Raw genomic sequence first — 23,208 nt, 5'->3', positions numbered from 1 at the left:
TCCCTTCACTCTTAGAAAAGTTATTAAACTATGTTGATTGCTGACATTCTATGCATCAAATGTAATTGAGCTATGCACATTTATTGTTTCAGAGCATCAGAATGGACAGAAAATTATTGTAATCAGCCAGGAGTATGTTTTAGTTTCTACAGTGAGACAGGGAATTTCTACAGTAACCGTGGTATCCATTAGGATAGTGCTCATGTGCTGGTGCACCAGTATTGCTAAACTGCTGGGGTTTGGTAACCAAGGGCTCCTTCTGAGACCTAAATCTTAAAATTAAGCCCTCGTGAAGTACTTTACCAGTTCAGGTCCTATTTATTAAGCCAGTAAAATGTCTTTATTACAACTTCATGGAAGGAATTCCGCATGGAACCGGAACCCCAGAGCCGAGTGCATCACAGAACATGCTGCGTTTGGGGGCCTGCAGGGCTGCCCTGCGTGCTGCCTGGTCCCCAGCCATTCCCTGTGAGGTGACACTGCGCTGTGATGTCACAGTGGTACCTCGTGCGCCCTCGTGGCAGCGGTGGGAGCGGTGGCTCAGTCCGCTTGTGGGACCCGCAGGAAGCGGAACCAGAGAGAGCGTTGCGTCTACCTGGAGATTTCCTGCTGTCATGGAGCGGCTGAGAGCCCTTCGAGGTGAGTCCCTCCACCTCTCCGCACGCCGTGACGCCGCCCGAGCGCACGTGTGCCTCCAGAGTCAGTTCAGGCCGCGCCGGCAGCACCGTCCTCGCTCTGCTGAGCGCAGCTGCCCGCCGTGGTTTCCCCGGCACCCCAGCAAGGGGAAAGCTCCCTCCCCCGTCCCCGCCAACCGTGGGGCTGGAGGAGCGTTCCTCCCAGAGCCGGCCGGATGCTCGGCCCTGGCTCCGAGCGACACCGGCGGCAGCTGCTCCGCTCTTTGCTTCCAGGTCTCTTTGCCTGTGTGGGCTGCGTGCCCAGACGTACGCGTCGCAGGGAGAGAAGCAGGGTGCCGAGCCCTGTCCCTGTCTCCGCTGTGACTGTGCTGCAACAGCGCCTGCAAGACCGGGAGGTGAGCTGGGGACGTCCGGCCGTGAATCCTTGCCGTGGCGCAGTGCCGTGGTCCTGTGGGTGCCGGGCCGCGGCACCACACCGGCACGGTGATGGGTGGCAGTGGGCGGCTCCCCGAGAGCAAGGGCAAAGCAAAGCATGACTGGTCCCTGTCCCCAGGGTGATCGAGCACAGGTGTACCGCGAGCTGGAGGGCGCCCTGTGGGAAGACGACAGCCGCCCGCCGTGCGGAGTGGTGAACCGGCTGCTGGCAGAGGTGTCCCGGGACCTGACGGCAGCCCAGGTGAGGGGTTACAGCCAAAGGCAAAGGGAGCCGCTGCCCGTGCTGGTGTTGTGCTGGTGGACGGCGGTGGCTCAGCCCTTCCCGGGGCCTCAGGCAGTCTCCTGGACGGTGTGTCACCAGTGACTCCTTTTCAGGGTGTCAGGGACAACGTGAGGACGGCTGCCAGCAACGTCCTGGTGGCTCTGGCCCGGATGCATTTCAGCTTGGTGATGGCTGAGCTCCAGGGCCAGCTGAAGGCCATCGGGGAGAGACCCAAGGATTTTGTGCTCATCACCCTCAGCAAACTGTTCGGCATCTACGGTAGAGTGCTCTCAGCCACCCTACACCTATGACAACTGGGGAAAGGGGTCTTTCCTCTCTGGGGGATGCAGGGCTTCGCCCCCTCCTCTGTTGCTGCCAGGGCTCTGACTGTGGACCTCTCCTTCCTCTCTGCAGCTCCACAGTGCATCCCCTTCACGTGGCTGATGCTGGCTGGCCTGCGCAGTGTGGTGGGCCAGGTGAGGAGCGGCCGGACCCTGCGCCTCGCTTGTGCTGGTGAGTGCTGGCTCCAGAGCAGGGGGCCTCGGGACAGCCCTTGCACCTCGCCCTGCTGCAGGCTCTCACAGGCTGCCTTTTCTCTCACTCTCTTTAAAAAAAAAATATATATATATATATATATTATTCATTATTTTTGTTTGTTTGTTTGTTTTCAGTTTTGAAACAGTGGCTGGATGGAGTGAAGATTCACTTGTCCTCTGGATCCCAATGCCCCTGGCCTGCCATGGAGAAAGAGCGGATCTATGAGAACCTTCAGGAGCTGCTCTTCTCTGTGCTGAGGAACTGGCAGGACTGCCAGGAGGAGGAGGTAAGCCTTGCTGCGCCCCCAGCCAAGGGTGGCAGCGGGGGCACCCATGTGGCAGCTCTGTCTGTGCCCAGTGGGCTGGCAGCTGAGCAGTGATGGGAGGGAGTGGGCTGGCTCTGCAAAGGGCCCCAAAGTGGCTCTGTGGCAGGGAGCAGCTGCATGTCACAGCACTGTGGCAGGAAGAGCTGGGGATGAGGGTCTGGGGAAAACCTGCCTGCCCTCCAGAGCGAGCCCATCCCCTGCTGGGCGTGGGGGTGTGGGGAAGGGGAAGGGAAAGAGAAAGCCTTCTCTGTAGGAAGGGCAGACCTTTGGTCTTTGATGCCGGGCCTCTGCCATCCCTCTCCAGGACAAACAGGCCGTCCTCGGGGCCGTGGCTGCCATGCTGGATGTTCTCCTGCAAGAGGAGCTGCACCAAGAGCACGTCTGGGAGCAGCTCCTCTGGCTTGTGCACCCGTGTCAGGAGATCCAAGACACCTGCAGGGTGGCCAAGGTGAGACGCTGTGCAGGGCTCAGGGTGGACGTGGGGCCAGTGCAAGTGCCACGAGGGGTTGGGGGGTGCAGGGAGGAGGTGGGGAGCCCTTGGAGAAAGGAGGAATGGGTGCCTGAGAGCCTGAGGAGCTCTGTGCTAGCAACTGGGGGGGACCACATCCAGTTGCATCTGATGGGGGAGAAGAGGGCTGCTGGGTGGGAAATGCCTGCAAATGATGCTCAAGCATGGCTCGATTGAGAGCAGAGAGACTCTCGGTGCTGCTGGGAGGTGGGGGATAAAAAGCCTGTGCAGGAGCTTCTCCCTGCAGAGAAACAATTGGGAAAGAGGTTTTCCACTCCCAAGTGGCTAGATGTGGCTTCATCCCTTTCTTCCTCTCCTTGTCTCTTGCAGAGCCTCACTGTCTTCCTGGAGGCCTTAGAGGGCACTGAGTCTGTCATCCAGAACGACAAGTTTCTGGACGTCATGAGTGCCGTGTTCTACCAGGTAAGGGGAGCCTATCCCTGTGCCCACAGCAGTTTCCCTCTTACCTAAGTCTGAGGAGGACTGCAAAGGTCTGAGCCCCTGACTAATGCAGCTGAGCCTTGGCTCCTGCATGCTCACGGCTGTTCCAGAGCCGTGCCTGTCCCCCCAGGGATGCTGTGAGGCAGGCTGGGTTTTGTCTGCCTGTCCTCTTCCTGAGAGTGCCCAGGGAGACGAGAGCAGCAGCACAGCGTCTTTTCCGTCCTCAGTGCTGATGTGATTTTCTCATATGGACTTTGTTCCCACAGCTCTATGACAACACCAAGCAGCACAGCGAGGCTGATCGAGCGGAGCTGACCCACTGCATCATGCTGCAGGGTAAGGAGAGGAGCTTTGGCAATGCTTGCAGTGCCCTTGCCAAAAGGGCCTCTCTCACAAACCTCGGGAATGGGCGTGAGTTTCTTGCTAACATAGCGTGGGATTTCCTCCCTGCAGCCCGGATCTGCCCAGAGGAAATGGTCCTGTTTCTGCAGTCACAGCTGGGCGAGGACTGGGAGGCTGGACGCGTGGCAGCACTGGGTCTGCTCGGTGCTCTGGCTCGCTCTGATGGTCAGTAGCACAGGCTGGGACTTCCAGGGATCCCCTCTGCCATCGGGGTTGTGGCTCCGCTCATGCTTCTGTGCATCTCTTGCAGAGCCCGTGATGATGGAGAAGCTGCCCCAGGTGGTTGAGGCTGTGCAGTGTCTGTGCAGCGACCTCAGGATCCGGGTGAGCTGCTTTGGGAATAGAAAGTGTTGTTGGGGTGGTGATGCTGCTGCCAACACGGGCAGGGCTGGGGTGACTAGAGAGGTGCTGGGGCATTGACCACACGGTCGCGATGGCTCCTGTGGGAGAGCAGGCAGAGTGGAGCGGGCAGGTCCCTGTGCTGTGCTTGGAAAGTGCACAGCCTGGTGCTAAGGCCTGGCCCTCACCTCAGGAGCCAAGGCTCCTCCTCTGCTCCTGTTGTCTCTGCTCGTGCCCAAAGGGCTGCCCCGATGAGCAGGTGGCTTCCCTTTGCCTTCTGACCTGAAAAATCACACCCTCAATTGACCCCTGGCAGGTGAGGACGGCAGTTCTGCATTTCATCGAGGACCTGCTCAGTTCGAACACCCGGAGCTGCTCAGCCTGGGATGTGGTGGGGCACATCTTCACTGAGTTCAGCCGCACCGCTGGAAGAAGGGTAAGGACAGTGGGCAGCATCTTCTTTGGGAAGACCTGTGCTGCTCAGAGGGTGGCACAGAAGCACCGCTGGGGCCGCACCTGAGCCTCCTGAGAGGCTCCTGAGAACTGAGGTAACCGGGTTTCAACACCGTTGTTGTGCAGGCAGCTGGAGACCTTTCTGCCCGGGAAGCCCAGGAAGAAGGAGCTCTGCAGGAGCTGTGCATGGACATCCTGGGGTCTCTGGACGTCTCTGCGACAGGGATGTCCAAAGTAAGTCACATCTGCCCTGCTGCTGCTCCTTGCCTTCGCACCACCTGTTCCTCATCCCACCACCCCAGGTCTCTCCTCCAGCGTGCTCTGAAGCACGCAAGGCTCAGGGAAATTCACAGAGTCCTCTTCGTCTCTGAGCGGAGGCAGGAATGCTGACACGCTCAACTGCCTCGTTCCCGACAGCTCCTGTGGCCACGGCTGCTGCTGTTCGTGGTGCCAGCCCAGCACACCGGCATGCTGATCCCGGTCTCGCGCTGTGTCCGAGCCCTGGCCGAGAGAGAGGATCTGACAGGACGGCGAGTAGAGGAGCTGGATCCCCATTTCCTCAGCTCCATGTTTCAAGGTAGGAGCAGAAGCTCCGCCAGTGAGCTCTGCTGACCTGTGCTACCACCCAGAAGGGACAGCGGAGCTGCGCGTGGCTGGGCACGGAGCGTCTTGGAGTCTGACTCAGCACTTTTTTCTCCTCACAGGCCCACGACTGACTCCCCAGACACTGCTGGCGCGCCTGCTGGTGAGTAGATGCTCCAGAGCCCAGTGCCACCAGCCCCCGGGAGGAAGCAGCACGGCCACGGGCAGAGCTGTTGGCTGCTTCCATCCTGGGGGGAAGCCGCTGCTCTTGCTGCAGAAGTGACCCTGCTTCTCCTTGCTCTCGCTCAGGTGGTGGCAGGGAGCCCTGTTGCAGGCAGCGAACTCCAGGCCGCTGCCTTGCAGCTGATGCAAAACCTCCACAGCAGGTTCCACAGAGCTGTGGGGGCCATGTGGGCCGCTGAGATCCCCCTGCTGCTGCAGTGTCTCCAAGGTAAAGTGCTGGTGGGGAGGGAGAGGCGGAGGCAGGGAAGGGCGGGAGTGAAAATGCAGCTCTCTCTGCAGGGTGGCAGAGGCGAAGCATTGCCTGCAGCCCAGTGCTTGCTCTGCTGCTGTTCCCATTCCAGGGAGACAGCGCTGAGGCCCGGGGATCTTTCCCCGCGGGGATCTGCCCCTTCCAGGACACGGATGGGCCCTTCACGTCCCCTCAGTTAGTTCTGTGTTCCTGCGGGGACAGTGTTTGTGGGGAGGGACAGGTCATGGTGGAGGGGGTGCGGGTCCCAGCTTGGCAGTGTCAAGTGCCCAGGCCAAGCCAGGTTTGCAGCAGCTCTTCTTCTGTGCCTTGATCCCAAGTAAGGGTCTTTTTCTTCCTGTTGCTGTGCAGGGAAAGATGAGAGCTTCCTGGACACTGCAGGGTGGGAGCGCCGTCTGCTGAAGGTACAGCACTGCTGGGTGCAGAGAAGTGCTTGCCTGCCCCAAGTAGCCCCGCTCCCATATGAGCCACCACGGGACAGGAACAGCCTCTCCAGTGCTGCTGAGGAGCCTTTGAGGCGCTGCCTCTTCCGCTCTGTCCCAAGCCCAAGGGGGGTCTTAGGAGAAGAGCGGCAGGCGGCTTTAATGGAGGGAATGCTGGGGGAGCTGGGAGAGGAACTGTTCTTCCAGACACCTCTCCCCAGAGGGCTGCAGCAATTGGGAGTGAGGGAAGAGGCAAAGGGCAAGGGAACATCGTCTTCTCCTGTTCTCCAACAGTTCCTCGGGGCGTCAATGGACACCATACGGGATGAGGCCTGGATCGAGGCCCTGAGCTGTGAGCTGAGCCGGTGGCTGAGCAGCTCTGCCAGCAGCTCTGCAGAAAAGGTGAGTTCCCCCCGGCTCCACCCAGCGGTGCAGCTGCAGGTGTCCAACTGGGGCTGGGGCTGCGGCTGGTGCTCTGCCCACGCGGGATGCTGATGCTGCTTCCCCAGTCTGTGCCCCCAGAGGGCCTTTCCCTGCAAGCTGCCCAGGGATGGATAAAGCTCGGCCCTGCAGCTGCTCTCAGTGACTCCCAGGGAGCGTGGGTCCTTCCACCTGGCCCTCCCCCAACAGGTTAAGCTGCTGCCACATCTCAGCTTCTTCCTTCCCTTCCCCTGTAGTCTTTCCTTTACAAGGCTCTGGGCACAGTGCTGGGAGCCTGTAAGGGAGTCCTCCACATCCAGGAGAAGCTGCTGCAGCACCTGGAGGAAGCAAACGCGGAGGACCCATGTGAGGCCCAGGTGAGCCCTGCTCTCCTCCAGCTCCTGCGAGCATCCCCGCTCCGTCCCTGGGGCAGAGGGCTTCTCCTGGCCCTGCTCCGCGCCTTTCCATCTCCTCCCTGCTGCCCTTTTCCTCAGGAGAGGATCTGTAGATTCAGGCCTGTGCCAACTGCCCCTTGTTCTTTTGTGCAGGGAATGGTCTCTCTTCTCAGCCACGCGGCTGAGAGTAACTTCCAAGCAGTCCTGGCCACGCTCACCACGTTTGCGTCCAGGCTGTGCAAAGGCCGCAACGCGAGGATTTCCAGGCGCAAGAAGGTAAAGCGTTACGGGTTTCCATCTTGGCATTCTTCTGCCTTATTTTCTGCCTTGGAGCCCAGGTGCATCGCGGGGCACTGGGGGCCGTTGAGCGAGTGTCTCAAGGCATTTCTTCCCACACAGATGGAGCTGGACAGCACGAGAGCTCAGGCCACACGCAGCGCTCTCGTGCTCGCCCACGGCAGCTTGGCACTGCGTGCCTCCAAGGAGCAGCTGCTCGCCCACCTGGAGGGAGACATCGTGGGCAACATCCTGATGCTCTACAGCTGCAGCTGCCGGGTGAGAGCTCAAAGCGTGCCAGGGTGTCTGAGCGCCCAGCTGCAGCCCCTCCACAAGGGGAGATGCTGAGAGGGACCTTCCCTTTCCAACGGTCCCCCGGGGAATGGTTTGTGCCCAGATGAAGACCCAAGCCCTTCCCTTAGCGTTGCCCCCACGTGTCCCCCTTGCAGCCCTTGTCCCATCCCGCAGTTCAAAGAATGTTCTTCTCTCTTGGGCCTCAGGACCTGCAGAACAACCTCGCACTGGTGCAGAGCATCACCGACTTCAGCTCTGCCTTCCAAGCTGTGGGTGATTCTGCATCCTTTAACCCCTCCTTGAAGGGAAAGCTTCTGGAGATCCTGATGGTGAGTGCCTAGAGGCAGGGCTGCCTGCAGAGTTCTGGGCTGCACTATGAGGCCCGCTTCCCTGGGGGCATACAGGTCTCCATCAGCCACATGTCTCCAGCTGGTGGGGACTTTGGGTGCTGGAGGCTCTGCTGGGCAGCGGGCTAGGTGCACCAGCTGTCGAGCTGCTGCATCCTGCAGTGCTTCCATGGGAAACATGGGAGTGATGGGGCTGGTGTGTGGCAGTTATGTCTGTCTCAGGGCTGGGTGGAAAAGCTCTCATGTGCCCCCTGCCCAACTTGACAGTGTCTCTCTGGGACTTTCAGGACCTGCTGAAGAAATACTACTCGGGCATTCCTGTCTCCCCAGTGCCCCTCAAGGTGGTTCTGGCCCTGGAGCAGCTGAGGTAAGGTCTGAGGTTGCAAGGCAGGATGGTGGTCCCCATTTTGGGTAGCTCCTGAAGGCCTGGAGGGGGTAGGGGGCAAAGAGACACATCTATAGGAGTGAAGGCTGGGCTGTTGTGCCCGGCGGAGCTGAGGTTCTGGGCAGGGAGAAAGGCCCTGGTGCTCCTGTCCCCTGGCAGGGAAGAGAAGGGAGAGTTGGGGTCTCCTTCCCTTCAGAGAGGGAGCTGGTTCAGTGCTGCCGGGGAGGAGGTGGGCGCTGCTGGAACTGAAGACAGTGCTCAGCAGCAGGAGCTGGGGGTATTGGCTTGGTAGCTGTCGATTAGGAGAAAGTCAGATGCTGTCTGAACCAGTCTGGAGTGCACTGCTAAAGGCCCTTTCTGATTTCTCTTCCTTTCTTCCTCCTGTCAGCAAGCTGAAGCCCTCTTTTGAAAGCAAGGACATGCGGGAGATGTTGGTCCTGTGCTGCAAGAACATCGTGACGCACCCTTCAGCAGAGATGATGCTGAAGATCAGGAAGTCACAGCACGCAGCGCAGTACCTGCAGGTAACCTGCCGTAACTTTCCCGGCCACCTCTCGGTCAAACCCGACCTCAGCACACACAGCCTATGCTCTGGCAGCAGCCGTGATGCTAAACCTCACTGCCCTCTTCTGCTTTCAGCTTCAGCAAACGTCCCTGAAAGCTCTGGGCCGGCTCATGGCGGTTCTGCTCCAGACAGAGCCCAGCGGCGGCTTCTTTCCGAACATAGTGCATGTGAGTATGTGTGGGGCAAGGGAGAAAGCATGGTGCCTGTCGGCAGTGGGGGCAGATCTGGGGACTGAGAGGGTGATCAGAGGGGAGCAATCTCCTGCTGACGTGCCAGCTCACTGCGAGCTCAGAAATGGGCAGAGCGATGGGCCCTGCAGGGGAAAGGCAGGAGCCAGCCCCTGGCAGGCCACAGCCGAGGAAAAGCTCCCGGGTTAGCAGGCAGGATGACTGCAGAGAGCGGGGGCAGCAGTGCCGGTGCTCAGTGAGGCTGGAGGCCACGTGGAGCCACAGGGCAGCCTTGGGGGAAAGTGCTGGGGAAGGAGGGACAGGGAGAGGGGCGGCAGGAGGGAAAGCAAAGACTCCTCAGTGAGACAGATGCTCTACCCCAGGTCCTGCAGAAATGCATGGTCTCAGAGAACGTGTGGGAGCGCAAGAGGGCCCTGCAGACCTGCTCCCAGCTGCTGGCTGTTTGCGAAGAGCTTCGAGTGAGTAAAGAGCCCCACCGCATGCCCCCTGCTCCCTCCCCAGAGCCCCTGAGCTGGAAGGCGAGCTCCGCCCAGCTGTGCATGCTGTGCCACGGCGTGAGGAAGGCACAGGCGGAGAAGCCAGGGAGAGCCGGGGCTGCCTACAGCTTTCTTCCTGCCTCTCACCCCTGCAGAGAGCAGATGCCTGCGAGCACTTTGGCTCCCTGGTGGGATTGCTGGCGCCTCTGACGTGCGACCCCATGCCCGCATCCCGCCAGTTGGCTGCCACGTGTCTGAGCTCCCTTCTCCGAATCCAAGGTGAGCAGAGCAGGTTGCACCAGCCCTCTGCCCTCCTCCGTGGCACTGCCAGAGCCCCACGGGCTGGGCCCTGTTTACAGGAGGGAGAGGCACCGTGCACAGCTCTCTTCTCGTCCCCACCCTGTCCTCTGTCTCTGCCCCGTGGAGAGCGGTTCCATTTCCAGAAGCATGACTTCCCTTTTCTCCCTGGGCTCTTTCCAGCCAAAGCAGCCAACGGAGTCATGGAGCCAGGAGACATCGGGAGCCTGTCTGAGGGACTGCATGCCTGCAGCACTGTCTCTCAGCTCCAGACCACGTCCAAAATGGCCATGGTAAGTGGACCCAGAAAGGGGTGGTGGGATCTCTGTGCGGAGGCTTCTGCACGACTCTGTGCTGCTCCCAGCCTTTCACACCGTTTCCAAAATGAGCTGTCGCCCTGAGACCGCTGTTCTCAGCAAGCAGCAGGAGGCTCTGAGCTATGGCTGGCCTTCAGGCACGCAGTGCAAGGGGCTGACTCCATGATGTGTGTGTGTGTGTGTGTGTGTGTGTGTGTGTGTGCACTTGCGTGCATGTGTGACTGTGGCTGCTGGGAGGTAGGCTTTGCATGTCAGCAGACACCATGGGTGCAGAAGCTGAGCGAAGGCTCAGCCGCCTTCCGTGTAAATAGCAGGGTACGGACAGCAGGAGCGTTGTGAATGGCCGGCAAGCCACTGAGCTAAGAATGCCCTCCAGACTGCTTGGTGCTCTGAAGAGCTGCGCAGAGCAGTGATGGGATCTCTCCTGCTTCTCATCTCTCTGCAGATCGTGTGCAGAAACTTCCCCGTCGAACGCACCGTCGACTTCATGATGGCCACCAAGGAGACCATCCGGAAAGCCACAGGAGTGCGCGTGCGTGCTGCTGGGAAGTGGGTGACCACCTTTCTGCAGATGCATGGGAAGGACATCTGTTGGAACGTAAGAGACTTTCTTCCACGTGTCTTGGTTTGTTTCTGGCTGTTGCACCATGCCCTGTGCCGTCTGCCTCTGGTACTAAAGCAGCACAGCCTGAGCGCAGAGCCAGGGCTTGGACAGGGGGGCTGGTTTGAAATTTAGGCTTAGGCGTTGCAGCATGTCAAGGGAGCAGGCACTGCTCACGCGCTGAATGTCCATGGTCAGGCCCTGCAGAGTCCAGGATGCAGCAAGTCATTCCTTCTCCCCTTCTTCTTCCAGGTGCCACCCATCCTCTACATCCTGCGCAGCTGCGCGTCATCTACGCAGCAGAGCACGTTCGTGCCCTTCCTGTGCCAGGCGGTGGTCATCCTCACCCGCTGTCACACTGAGGCCGTGATGAACAACTTCTCCCGGCCGCCTGGACCCACAGACAGGTACTGGCACTCCTGCCTTTGCTGTAGTTGTAGCTTGCCTCTGCCAGAGGGATCCAGGGAGGAGGCAGCTTCTCTTTTTTCCTCTCAAAGTCTGTGTGAGGTGGAAATTACTCAGTCACAACTTGAGACTCTCCATTTTCTAGTGAGACGTGGAAGAGAATAAGAGAGTTCTGCCTTCAACGGTGGAGCCAGTAGAAGAAAAAGGAAGAAAAAGAAAAGGAAACGAAAGGAAAAAGAGAAAACGAAAGGAGAGAAGAGAAAAAAGAAAAAAAGAGAAGAAGGAGAGAAGGGGAGTAGAAGGGAGAGGAGGGAAAAGGGAAAGGAGAGGGAATGAGGAGGAATGAGAGGAAAGGGGAGGGAAGAAAAAGGGAATGAAAAAGAGAAATTTAAAATGAGGAGAGGAGAGGAGAGGAGAGGAGAGGAGAGGAGAGGAGAGGAGAGGAGAGGAGAGGAGAGGAGAGGAGAGGAGAGGAGAGGAGAGGAGAGGAGAGGAGAGGAGAGGAGAGGAGAGGAGAGGAGAGGAGAGGAGAGGAGAGGAGAGGAGAGGAGAGGAGAGGAGAGGAGAGGAGAGGAGAGGAGAGGAGAGGAGAGGAGAGGAGAGGAGAGGAGAGGAAAAAGAGAAGGAAAAAGCGAAGGAAAAAGCGAAGGAAAAAGCGAAGGAAAAAGAAGGAGGGGAAAGGAGGAGAGAAGAGAAAAGAGAAGAGGAGAGGAGAGGAAAAAGGGAAAGAAAAAGGGAAGGAGGGGAAAGGAGGAGAGAAGAGAAGAGAAGAGAAGAGAAGAGAAGAGAAGAGAAGAGAAGAGAAGAGAAGAGAAGAGAAGAGAAGAGAAGAGAAGAGAAGAGAAGAGAAGAGAAGAGAAGAGAAGAGAAGAGAAGAGAAGAGAAGAGAAGAGAAGAGAAGAGAAGAGAAGAGAAGAGAAGAGAAGAGAAGAGAAGAGAAGAGAAGAGAAGAGAAGAGAAGAGAAGAGAAGAGAAGAGAAGAGAAGAGAAGAGAAGAGAAGAGAAGAGAAGAGAAGAGAAGAGAAGAGAAGAGAAGAGAAGAGAAGAGAAGAGAAGAGAAGAGAAGAGAAGAGAAGAGAAGAGAAGAGAAGAGAAGAGAAGAGAAGAGAAGAGAAGAGAAGAGAAGAGAAGGGAGGAGAAGGGAGGAGAAGGGAGGAGAAGGGAGGAGAAGGGAAGAGAAGGGAGGAGAAGGGAAGAGAAGGGAGGAGAAGGGAAGGGAGGAGTGGGGAGGAGTGGGGAGGGGAGGGGAGGAGAGGAAAGAAAATGAAAAGAGAGAAGGGGAGGAGAAGGGAGAGGAGGGAAAAGGGAAAGGAGAGGGGATGAGGAGGAAACAGAGAGGGAAGGAAAAAGGGAATGAAAAAAAAAATTAAAATGAGAGGAGTAGAAGAAAAAGGGAAGGGAAAATGGAAGGAGAAAGGGAAGGAAAAGGGAAGGAAAAAGGGAAGGAGGGGAAAGGAGAAGAGAGGAGAAGAGAGGAGAAAGAGAAGAGAGGAGAAGAGAGGAGAAAGAAGAGAAGAGAAGAGAAGAGAAGAGAAGAGAAGAGAAGAGAAGAGAAGAGAAGAGAAGAGAAGAGAAGAGAAGAGAAGAGAAGAGAAGAGAAGAGAAGAGAAGAGAAGAGAAGAGAAGAGAAGAGAAGAGAAGAGAAGAGAAGAGAAGAGAAGAGAAGAGAAGAGAAGAGAAGAGAAGAGAAGAGAAGAGAAGAGAAGAGAAGAGAAGAGAAGAGAAGAGAAGAGAAGAGAAGAGAAGAGAAGAGAAGAGAAGAGAAGAGAAGAGAAGAGAAGAGAAGAGAAGAAGATTGTATCATTTATTAAAAATAAATAAATGCGAGAATCCTGGCTGAGATGTGAAAAGGGTACTTTTTTAGCAGTCTTCCTATTTATAGCTGAAGGAACCTGGGAAGCTCATCGAGTGCAATCCCCTGCCTTAGCAGAACTCCTAGATTAGGTCACTCAGGAACGCATCCAGGCAGGTTTTGAGTAATGTCTCCAGAGAAGGAGACCCCACAGCCTCTCTGGGCAACCTGCTCCAGTGCTCCATCACCCTTACTGAAGGGTCTGAAAGTCTGAGTGGCCTTCAGAATTGAAAAACTACTTGAGTTATGAACTGTACAAGTTTACCTCAGCAGTCTAAGTGCATGTGTCTCTCATGAAACTAGGACACATCTACACGTCTCTTTTTCCCCCTTAAATTCCTCACATCCCTAGCATTTATGACAAAATGTGCCATGAGATAATATGTTGGCAGATAGTGCTTGGTGGCAGGCTTTAATTTTAACAGTCTTTCAGACCAGAAGCTGTGTAGCTCAGCTCTAGATTCAGACACTTACATTTAGACACTCAAATGTAGTTGCTGCAGACGCCTTAAATTTGGAGGCTCCTCAGTTGTGCAGTCAGACATGAGTACCACTGAGAGAATCTGGTCCATGTTGGAGCTGTGGGTGGTTCCTCACTGAGTGGCTGACGCTCGTTCAAAGCTCAGCAATGTCTCTTGGCAACTCAGATGCCAAAGAGGTATTTATCTGCTAGCTCTGCTTATCTTGGCAGCAAATCTGGAAATATTCACACAATAATTTGCATTATTTTGGCAACAGCACGAAATGTGAACCAACAGTAATAGAAGCCACTCTCAGCAGTGGCAGATGGGCTGCACAGCTAAGGGCGGAATTAGGCTGCAAGTTCACACATCTCTCACAACTACGCTGTGCTCCTAGTTAGATTCAGTGGGTTTACAGACTTCCAGAAGCAAAAGCAGCTGTCAGCCACGCTCAATTAGACAGGTTGGCAGATGTTTGGCCTCACTAGAACATCGTGAGGACACAGAACAAACTCCAAGGTAGCCCAGCAATAGCATTTCTCACACTGGAGAAGAGTAAGGAGGCTGTGGATGCCCATCCCTGGAGGTATTCGAGGCCAGGCTGGATGTGGCTCTGGGCAGCCTGGTTGAGTGCTTGGTGCCCTGCACACAGCAGGGGCGTTGAAACTGTGTGATCATTGTTCCTTTCAACCCAGGCTATTCTGTGATTCTATGATTCTCTGATACATTTTATTCACAGACAAAGGTCACATGCCTTGCTGTACGTTGCAGAAAAGCATCATGAAGAAAAAGCACAGGTCCGACTGCTGGCCCAGGAGCAGCACTTAGTTATTACATGAGATGCACCTGGATGTTCTGGCACGTTTCTGATTGCTTCTTAAGCACAGACCAAGAGCCTACAGGAGAGCCTCTTACACGCATGCAAAATTGAGGAGAGGGGGTGGTAGGAGGCTATTTTTTCTCTAGGGCCCAGTCCAAAACTGACACACAGGTTGTTTAAAGGCACTTCTGTCTACAAATTCTGAAGACTCAGGGCCTATGTCCATGAGAAGGACAGGCATAACAAAATCCACAGAGGTGTCATGGCTGTAATGTCTGTCTGTTCCTCTGGACGCGGGGTAATTTTCTCAGCACAGAAATACTAAGCTTTCAACCTCCATTCACTGCAACTTTATGATCTGCTGATTCATAAACCTGCCACTACAGCTTACTTCCATAAACTCAGCCTGAAACTGCTTTAGTGCAATCGTGTCAGGTCTATTAGCTCACACATTATCTTGATCTTTTGAAGATGGCAGCAGCTGCATGTCCTCGACACAGAATAGCAAAATACAAAAACAATCCTCTCTATCCGTGCACACAATATCTGTTAACTTGCTGCATTGGATCAGATACGAACTCTGCAGCAGAAAGAAAGAAATGTGTGTTCAGTCTGTTTGGTAAATAAACCCAGAGCTCAGAGCAGGGCTGTGTCACAGGGGCAGGTCTATGAGTCAGCAGATCATAATGTGATTATCTGATGAGAAAATTACTTATGGAGAGAGAATTTAGGTCTGCTTTAAGGGAATGCTTAAGCAAGGAATTTTTAATTTCATTTTCCATAAATGTCCATGACAGAAAAATAAATACGTAAATAAATAAAATTAAGTGTACCTAAAGAAAGGGAAAACGAAAAAGATTAGAAGATTTTTTTTCCCTGGAATTACAAATTAAGAACCAGAAGATCTCTCGGTACATACTTTTATTAGTTTATTTCCTTCAGCAACTACCCATGGCCTACTTGAAGACAAACAGTAGGAAAACATTTAAAAAATAAAGGACTTTACATACACCTACACAATCTATTCAGAGACTCTAACAGAAGAAATGATTTTCTTTCTGTAATTCCTAAATGCAAGTTTGGTATTCACAATAGGAAACAAAGAGCAAGAGAGAATAGTGACAGTCACAAGGTGGAAAATGAGATGCAAAGATTCACCACTGGTAATACAAGAAGACTGGGAAACGTTTTTAATGGTTTTCTCTGTTGCAATTCATGGAGGAAAAGCAAAAGTGGCCCAGTGTCTCTCCTGGAGACCACGCTGTTACTTACTCATGTAACTTGTTTCCTTTGTGTGTCATGTGCAAAGAGAAATAAAGCTCTCCTTGCGTGTGTTTAATTCAAACCTGGAGCGGCAGGAAGAATGCTGTTATCTGTCCCCAGTGCGCATCCTGCTGACTCAGACGTGTGAAGTCACAAGCAGAACTGAGGAAGCAAGAAATGCTTTCACTACAGCTGAGGTCTGCACATTCTGCACTGCGTCTGCTGGACACCATCAAAGGTCTCAGTAGGGGATGAAGGAGGATACATCTTCAGCAGCTCCACATCTGGCAAACTGTCTGGAAAGCTAAGTTCACACAGTTGAAGCTGCCTGAAGCACAGCAGCAGATGGCGTTACAGACAGATGCCAGGAAAAAAAAGTGTTATTTTCTGCAAACATATACAAGCACTGAAATGCTGCTTAGATGAAAAGGTTACTACATCATGCACTAGTTGCTTGTTGCTTTTTCAAGAACAAGAGCACAAGTTTAAACTTTTCCTTATTTCCTTGACAAATGGCTAAGATAAAATAAAACTATGTTTTAATTTTTGCACTAAAAGAAACACTACAACAGCAAAAATGAACAACTTGATTTTGATTTTTTTTTTTTTTTCCTCTCCCTCTCCTTTTTAACCTTAGAATATCATATAGGGAAGAACCACTGGTGTCCCCACACAATATGACATAACCCCACTGACACAGCAGTACTGGTTAATGTCTTTTTTTAAGGCTGCCAAATATGCAAACAGAAACAGGCTGGACTTCTAATGTGGCCGAATATTTCCCTTTCCAGGTAACAACTCCATTAATCACGTACCTTCATCTACCTGTCCAGCAGTTCATTGTTTTTCTGCTGAAAGAGACTTTGCAATTAAAATCGTACTGAAATGAGAGCCATAGTTTTCCAGAATGAAGACTCAGAATGCCCTCAGTGAAAAACAACCTATTTCTTTTAAAAAAGATTTCTCATTTGCACCATGGCTTATTATACATGTAGAAGTATGTTCATTTTGTGTGTGTCTCAAGTTTACCACCAACATGCAGCATAAGAAATGCACACATTTTTTATTCTAAATGAAGTTGAAACAAATTATTTTCAAAGATTTCTTAATACAATCCTGGTGAAATGTTCTGTATTTACGAATCTCTATTTTCTCACTGAAGGTGGTTCCATAGTGCTGCTCACTGGACAAGAGGAATAATTTACTGCATTATTTGGTGGCTGTTTTTCACAGCCTGATGTTAAAACAGCTGGTCTTGTCCTACTGCCTCTTCCTCCCTGAAAAGCAAACTAAACAAATCAACAAATAAATAAAAGGGAATGTACAGACAGAAACTTAATTCACACCATTAGCTTATCCAGCTATCAAACTGCATTCAGACGAGGTGATTTTGAGAGTAGTTCCTCCCATGAACTACAACTCTGACTCTCAACAGAAATGATTTCTGTTCTCAACAATTTCAGTGCCTGTAAGTGCAGCCCTGCCTTACCTTCTTGGAGAGTTCTAATGAAATCTTAGGAAAACTTGCCTCCCTCACTTTCAGGATCTCCAATCTTTAAGTCCGTGTCAGCATTCACTTTTTGGCTACCGCCTATTCAGTGACAGAAAGCCAGCATGCATGTTTCAGTTTGTTTTCCAAGCTTGCCCTCTGACAACAGAATGATGAAAAGACACCACGTTTCTCCAGCCGGTTGCTGATTTGAACACAAGCTGAAGTGGTGTGAGCGGTTTCCCATGAAGTAACTTGGCAGTTTAATTATCAAATGCATTAGTTGTGTTTTCTAGTTTCTATTAGTAGGGGAGAGAAAGCTGAAACTTCAAGTAAGCTTCATGTGCTGTTAAGAAAGACACTGGATAACGGTGCTTCTCATTAGTACAAGGTGTCACCGCCTGGGAGTTAAGTTTTTGTGTAGCGAAAACCACCAGCAGAAAAGTCAGTCTGCCCTTCATATTCATTTCCTTTATTGCCACATTCCAGCATTTTTTCCTGTAAATACCACGGCCAAAGGAATATTTAGGGCAGTTTCGGCATATGTGGGGAGATTCAAGTCATCGTTCCATCAATCAGTGTCTCTTATTCTGCCAGCATCTGACAGGTGACAAACTGGTCTTCTGTTTTTCTAGGGTAGACATCACTGAGCAATGATAAAGAGGAATCAATCCTATACAATTAAGAGGAAAAATGTATGAGATCTGCTCATTCTGGGAGTGAAGCAAGTCTTGTGGTCAGTAGACGAAAAGATGATTCAGAAACATGGAAGATATATTTTTAAAGCAAGTAAGGTCTGTATATCAGAAGTATAGTTAATGGGAAGATACATGAGTTAAGTGACAGGTAACCATAACTTCAGTGTTAAAATGTCCGTTTGGATCGTTGTTAATTTGTTTAATGTACTTAGCAGTGTATTAGCAGAAGATATTTTAAGGTACATATTTTAGTGTCTCTGTGGCAGATGCTTGGTTTTCATAAACCACACGTATATTTTACTTTTAAAATAAAAGCAGGGTGCCTCATCCAGAGGCTAATTATACTGCAAAGCAAAACCAGCATGTTGCTCTACACAGGTTACCAAAGCCATCCTCCTTCAGCTAGATCTGGCTACTTAATAGCTTTCATTAGCTGGGAACAGTTTCCAAAGCACTCTGTTAAAGCCATTTCCAAACCATTCTGTCCCAGGGCAGGAAGAAATATTAGCACGTGTCCAAACAAAAATTGCTACAACTTTTTTTGTTCCCAAAAGAGAGATGAAATGGACAAATTTGTATTTTCTCATTCCTGACATGAGAATACAGTACAGCTAAAGAGAACAGGTAGTCAGAGCTTCACTGAACATAAACCATTCTGTAATGAATAAGTCCTTTATTTTTTTGTTCTATCAGATAGCAAACCCCAGAATAACAACTGTCCCACTGACTCTGTGTCAATGTGAGGATTAGAGGGAAGAGTGGAGAAAAGTGGCTTAATTGTATTTGTATGAATGAAGAAGATTAAATCATTTCATCAGTATTTGTAACACAGTTTACCTGCTTTCAGGTAACATAAGCAATCTCCATTTTAAGCAGTACCTCTTGACCTGGGGAAAGAACATCCAGCAGTTCTGGAGGCTATAACATACACTATATAAGTGCTCTCACAAAAAGTACTGGTGCTGTGATGAGCTCAACCTTCCCCTTCTTTCACATCACCAGTGCTGTGGAGCAAGGGGCAAGTTCTCAGAGCAAACACGGTAAGAACAATCCATGCACTGAAAGGCACACTCATACAGTGCTATACAATGCAAAATAGTTTTCTTACTAACAGTGATGGTGAAGATAAGAGCCAACTGACCTACAATCTACAGAACATTTCTACCAATACATCCATGTGAACCTCCCTTCTCCACTCTTTGCCCTCTCCTTTCAGACACAGGACACTCACCTGAGACGCAGTGTAGACAGGAATCTTTCAAATAAGCACAGGACATCTAACACCAATTAAGCCTCCCCAGCTTTTCTCTTGGCCTGTAACTTTCTCTCCAAAAGCATACACATCTTCTGTAGGATCCATGGCATATTTGCAGGCTTCTGAATGTTTCAGGTGTCCCAAGGCATCTAAAATAGTTGTAGCCATTCATGCATAAGCACCTGAATTCTACTCAGCGATCTGCAAGGAGAAAATCTCAAGAGTAACATGAGCGTACTTTGTTTGCAAGAACATCATCTGCAGGTTTCTGTTCCTTCCGTTACTGTTTCCTACTTTCACACTGCCAAGGAAAAGCACAGCAACAGAAAAAGGGCACAGGAATATACATCCTTCATTTCTAAGCCCTTGGTGAACTGAATTTCCCACACTGTCTGGAGATGCCTCGGCAAACTTCTTTCTAAATCACACCCAGCTGCACAGTGCCAAAGGGCTGCCGTCCTGTAACCAAGTGCTGTCAGAACATGGAAGCATGACTTTCTACATCTACTACATGTACTTTCTTTCCATCGAGCCAGAAATGTCGTACCTTCCAAATCATGATGCTGGTAGAGACCACAGACAGTGCCAACAGCTTCCAGGAGAAGCCATGTAACAGCAACTTCAATTAAGGAGCAAAAATTACAAGAGATAGGAAGTGCAGCTGATGGTTCCCTGATACTGTAAGTAAATCTCTAGAAATGGGAACAAAACACTGCTTTTAGCAGTATTAGATGTCGCACAAGGAAAACTGTATTGAAATGTTTTTCAGAATTTGCTCTACAAATTTTGCTCCTTGCAAAATCTGCAGATAGGACAACTCTTGTGCTGCCATTTTTTTTTCCTGCAGATGAAGCTGCTAAAGAGAGAATTGATATATGCAGGAATTGCAGTCAGAGGTACATAAAAGTGTGAATAAATGATAGCCCAGAATCAACAAATCACCATAATATCTTTTCAATATTGAAAAAAAAAAAAAAAAGGAAAATATTTTTTAAACTTAAATAGACATTTTATGTAAAATATGTGCTTCAGTGATAACTGTAACATGCAATCTTACCTGTATCCTTCAATAAGCCAAAATGTAACAAAAGAAATGGACTATGTTTCCAGAGAACTGATTTTCTAGGTCACACCTGCACTATGTTCATCCTAAAATACTGAATTATGAAAACATTTAGCTTTGTACTTTGAAACTCATTTGCTCAAACTATGTACTGCAATGAATGCACATAATATCAATCAAGTATCCATGAAGCAGCAGACTGTCAAGAAAGAGGTAATCACAGTGTTTTTTGCTAAACATACTCCTATGATTTCATCACAGTTTTCAAATTACGCTGGCTTTGAAATTCGGAGTATTTGCTGGCTTTGAGTCATCAGTGTCAGAGCTCTCTTTCTTTCTACTTCAAGCTGCTGAAGAGGTTGCAGCTCTTCCTATTGCATCCCTCTAGCTTTCAACTCAAGAGCTCCTGTGTCACACAAGGAAAAGCAATCATTTACCTGCTGTGCCATGCTCATGGCAACACCAATGCAGATGTCAGCAGCTGATGCCCACAAGGACAGCCAGCCTGGACTTATTTTCATTACATATCTTTGTCCTGATGTCCTTATACAAGCTGGAACATTTCTCCCTCTGAGCAGAAGAGGGCAGGAGGGGTCCAAGGTGAGGGCACAGTCTCCCCTGTTTATCTGGCACTCAAAGAGAAAGAGAAAATGAAAACCAGATGTGTTTCCCTGCCCATGGCAAACACCAGCCTTTCCATCCTTACAGTCCTTCCTGACATCAGCACTAATTGAAACAAAATCCCACTCACCTTTGCCATGTCTGGCAGAGGTTGCAGCTCTTTCTATTGCATCCCTCTAGCTTTCAACTCAAGAGCTCCTGTGTCACACAAGGAAAAGCAATCATTTACCTGCTGTGCCATGCTCATGGCAACACCAATGCAGATGTCAGCAGCTGATGCCCACAAGGACAGCCAGCCTGGACTTATTTTCATTACATATCTTTGTCCTGATGTCCTTATACAAGCTGGAACATTTCTCCCTCTGAGCAGAAGAGGGCAGGAGGGGTCCAAGGTGAGGGCACACACTCCTCTTTTTCTGGCACACAAAGAGAAAGAGAAGATGAAAACCAGATGTGTTTCCCTGCCCAGGGCAAACACCAGCCTTTCCATCCTTACAGTCCTTCCTGCCATCAGCAGCAACTGAAACAAAATCCCACTCAACCTTTTCCATGTCTGGCAGAGGTTGCACCACTGTCTATTGCATCCCTCTTGCTTTCAAGTCAACAGAACCTGTGTCACTCAAGGAAAAGCAATCTTTTACCTGCTGTGCCATGCTCATGGCAGCAGCAATGCAGATGCCAGCAGCTGATGCCCACAAGGACAGCCAGCCTGCACTTATTTTCATTACATATCTTTGTCCTGATGTCCTTCTACAAGCTGGAACATTTCTCCATCTCAGCAGAAGAGGGCAGGAGGGGTCCAAGGTTAGGGCACACTCTCCTTTTTTTCTGGCACACAAAGAGAAAGAAAAGATGAAAACCAGATGTGTTTCCCTGCCCAGGGCAAACACCAGCCTTTCCATCCTTACAGTCCTTCCTGACATCAGCACTAATTGAAACAACATCCCTCTCACCTTTGCCATGTCTGGCAGAGGTTGCAGCTCTTTCTATTGCATCCCTCTAGCTGTCAAGTCAAGAGCTCCTGTGTCACACAAGGAAAAGCAATCTTTTACCTGCTGTGCCATGCTCATGGCAGCAGCAATGCAGATGCCAGCAGCTGATGCCGACAAGGACAGCCAGCCTGGACTTATTTCCATTACATATCTTTGTCCTGATGTCCTTCTACAAGCTGGAACATTTCTCCATCTCAGCAGAAGAGGGCAGGAGAGTTCCAAGGTGAGGGCACAGTCTCCCCTGTTTATCTGGCACTCAAAAAGAAAGAGAAGATGAAAACCAGATGTGTTTCCCTGCCCAGGGCAAACACCAGCCTTTCCATCCTTACAGTCCTCCTGACATCAGCACTAATTGAAACAACATCCCACGCACCTTTGCCATGTCTGGCAGAGGTTGAAGCTCTTTCTATTGCATCCCTCTAGCTTTCAAGTCAAGAGCTCCTGTGTCACACAAGGAAAAGCAATCTTTTACCTGCTGTGCCATGCTCATGGCAGCAGCAATGCAGATGTCAGCAGCTGATGCCCACAAGGACAGCCAGCCTGCACTTATTTTCATTACATATCTTTGTCCTGATGTCCTTCTAGAAGCTTGGATATTTCACCATCTCAGCACAGGAGGGCAGGAGGGGTCCAAGTTGAAGGCACACTCTCCTCTTTTTCTGGCACACAAAGAGAAAGAGAAGATGAAAACCAGATGTGTTTCCCTGCCCATGGCAAACACCAGCCTTTCCATCCTTACAGTCCTTCCTGACATCAGCAGCAATGGAAACAACATCCCACTCACCTTTGCCATGTCTGGCAGAGGTTGCAGCTCTTTCTATTGCATCCCTCTAGCTGTCAAGTCAAGAGCTCCTGTGTCACACAAGGAAAAGCAATCTTTTACCTCCTGTGCCATGCTCATGGCAGCAGCAATGCAGATGCCAGCAGCTGATGCCCACAAGGACAGCCAGCCTGCACTTATTTTCATTACATATCTTTGTCCTGATGTCCTTCTACAAGCTGGAACATTTCTCCATCTCAGCAGAAGAGGGCAGGAGGGGTCCAAGGTGAGGGCACACTCTCCTTTTTTTCTGGCACACAAAGAGAAAGAGAAGATGAAAACCAGATGTGTTTCCCTGCCCATGGCAAACACCAGCCTTTCCATCCTTACTGTCCTCCTGACATCAGCACTAATTGAAACAACATCCCTCTCACCTTTGCCATGTCTGGCAGAGGTTGCAGCTCTTTCTATTGCATCCCTCTAGCTTTCAAGTCAAGAGCTCCTGTGTCACACAAGGAAAAGCAATCTTTTACCTGCTGTGCCATGCTCATGGCAGCAGCAATGCAGATGCCAGCAGCTGATGCCCACAAGGACAGCCAGCCTGGACTTATTTTCATTACATATCTTTGTCCTGATGTCCTTCTAGAAGCTGGAACATTTCTCCATCTCAGCAGAGGAGGGCAGGAGGGGTCCAAGGTGAGGGCACACACTCCTCTTTTTCTGTCACACAAAGAGAAAGAGAAGATGAAAACCAGATGTGTTTCCCTGCCCAGGGCATACACTAGACTTTCCTTACTTGCAGTCCTTCCTGACATCAGCAGCAATGGAAACAACATCCCACTCACCTTTGCCATGTCTGGCAGAGGTTGCAGCTCTTTCTATTGCATCCCTCTAGCTGTCAAGTCAAGAGCTCCTGTGTCACACAAGGAAAAGCAATCTTTTACCTGCTGTGCCATGCTCATGGCAGCAGCAATGCAGATGCCAGCAGCTGATGCCCACAAGGACAGCCAGCCTGCACTTATTTTCATTACATATCTTTGTCCTGATGTCCTTCTACAAGCTGGAACATTTCTCCATCTCAGCAGCAGAGGGCAGGAGAGTTCCAAGGTGAGGGCACACTCTAACCTCTTTTTCTGG

The 23,208-nt window shown here is 51.0% G+C and overlaps 2 protein-coding genes across 2 annotated transcripts in view; both read left to right on the top strand.

Moving 5' to 3' along the window:
• Window positions 1–23,208, top strand: part of LOC116239400 (rho GTPase-activating protein 32-like) — a 116,005-nt gene that overhangs the window by 22,309 nt on the left and 70,488 nt on the right. The window lies entirely within an intron of this gene.
• On the top strand, window positions 1,521–10,527 carry LOC149912214 (maestro heat-like repeat-containing protein family member 2B). The gene is made up of 16 exons (XM_090130709.1): window positions 1,521–1,611; window positions 2,004–2,119; window positions 3,033–3,125; window positions 4,464–4,571; window positions 4,755–4,914; window positions 5,042–5,082; window positions 5,229–5,318; window positions 6,509–6,628; window positions 6,800–6,922; window positions 7,189–7,307; window positions 8,178–8,472; window positions 8,588–8,680; window positions 9,073–9,159; window positions 9,333–9,456; window positions 9,658–9,767; window positions 10,237–10,527. The coding sequence occupies exons 1-16, from the start codon at window positions 1,521–1,523 to the stop codon at window positions 10,525–10,527; spliced, it is 2,061 nt and encodes a 686-aa protein (XP_089986835.1).

The sequence above is a fragment of the Phasianus colchicus genome, chromosome Z (genome assembly GCF_987193195.1).
Source record: "Phasianus colchicus chromosome Z, bPhaCol1.hap1.1, whole genome shotgun sequence".
NCBI classification, from domain to species: domain Eukaryota; kingdom Metazoa; phylum Chordata; class Aves; order Galliformes; family Phasianidae; genus Phasianus; species Phasianus colchicus.
Note: the sequence above shows the minus strand (reverse complement) of the source record. Positions and strands in the feature narration are given on the sequence as shown.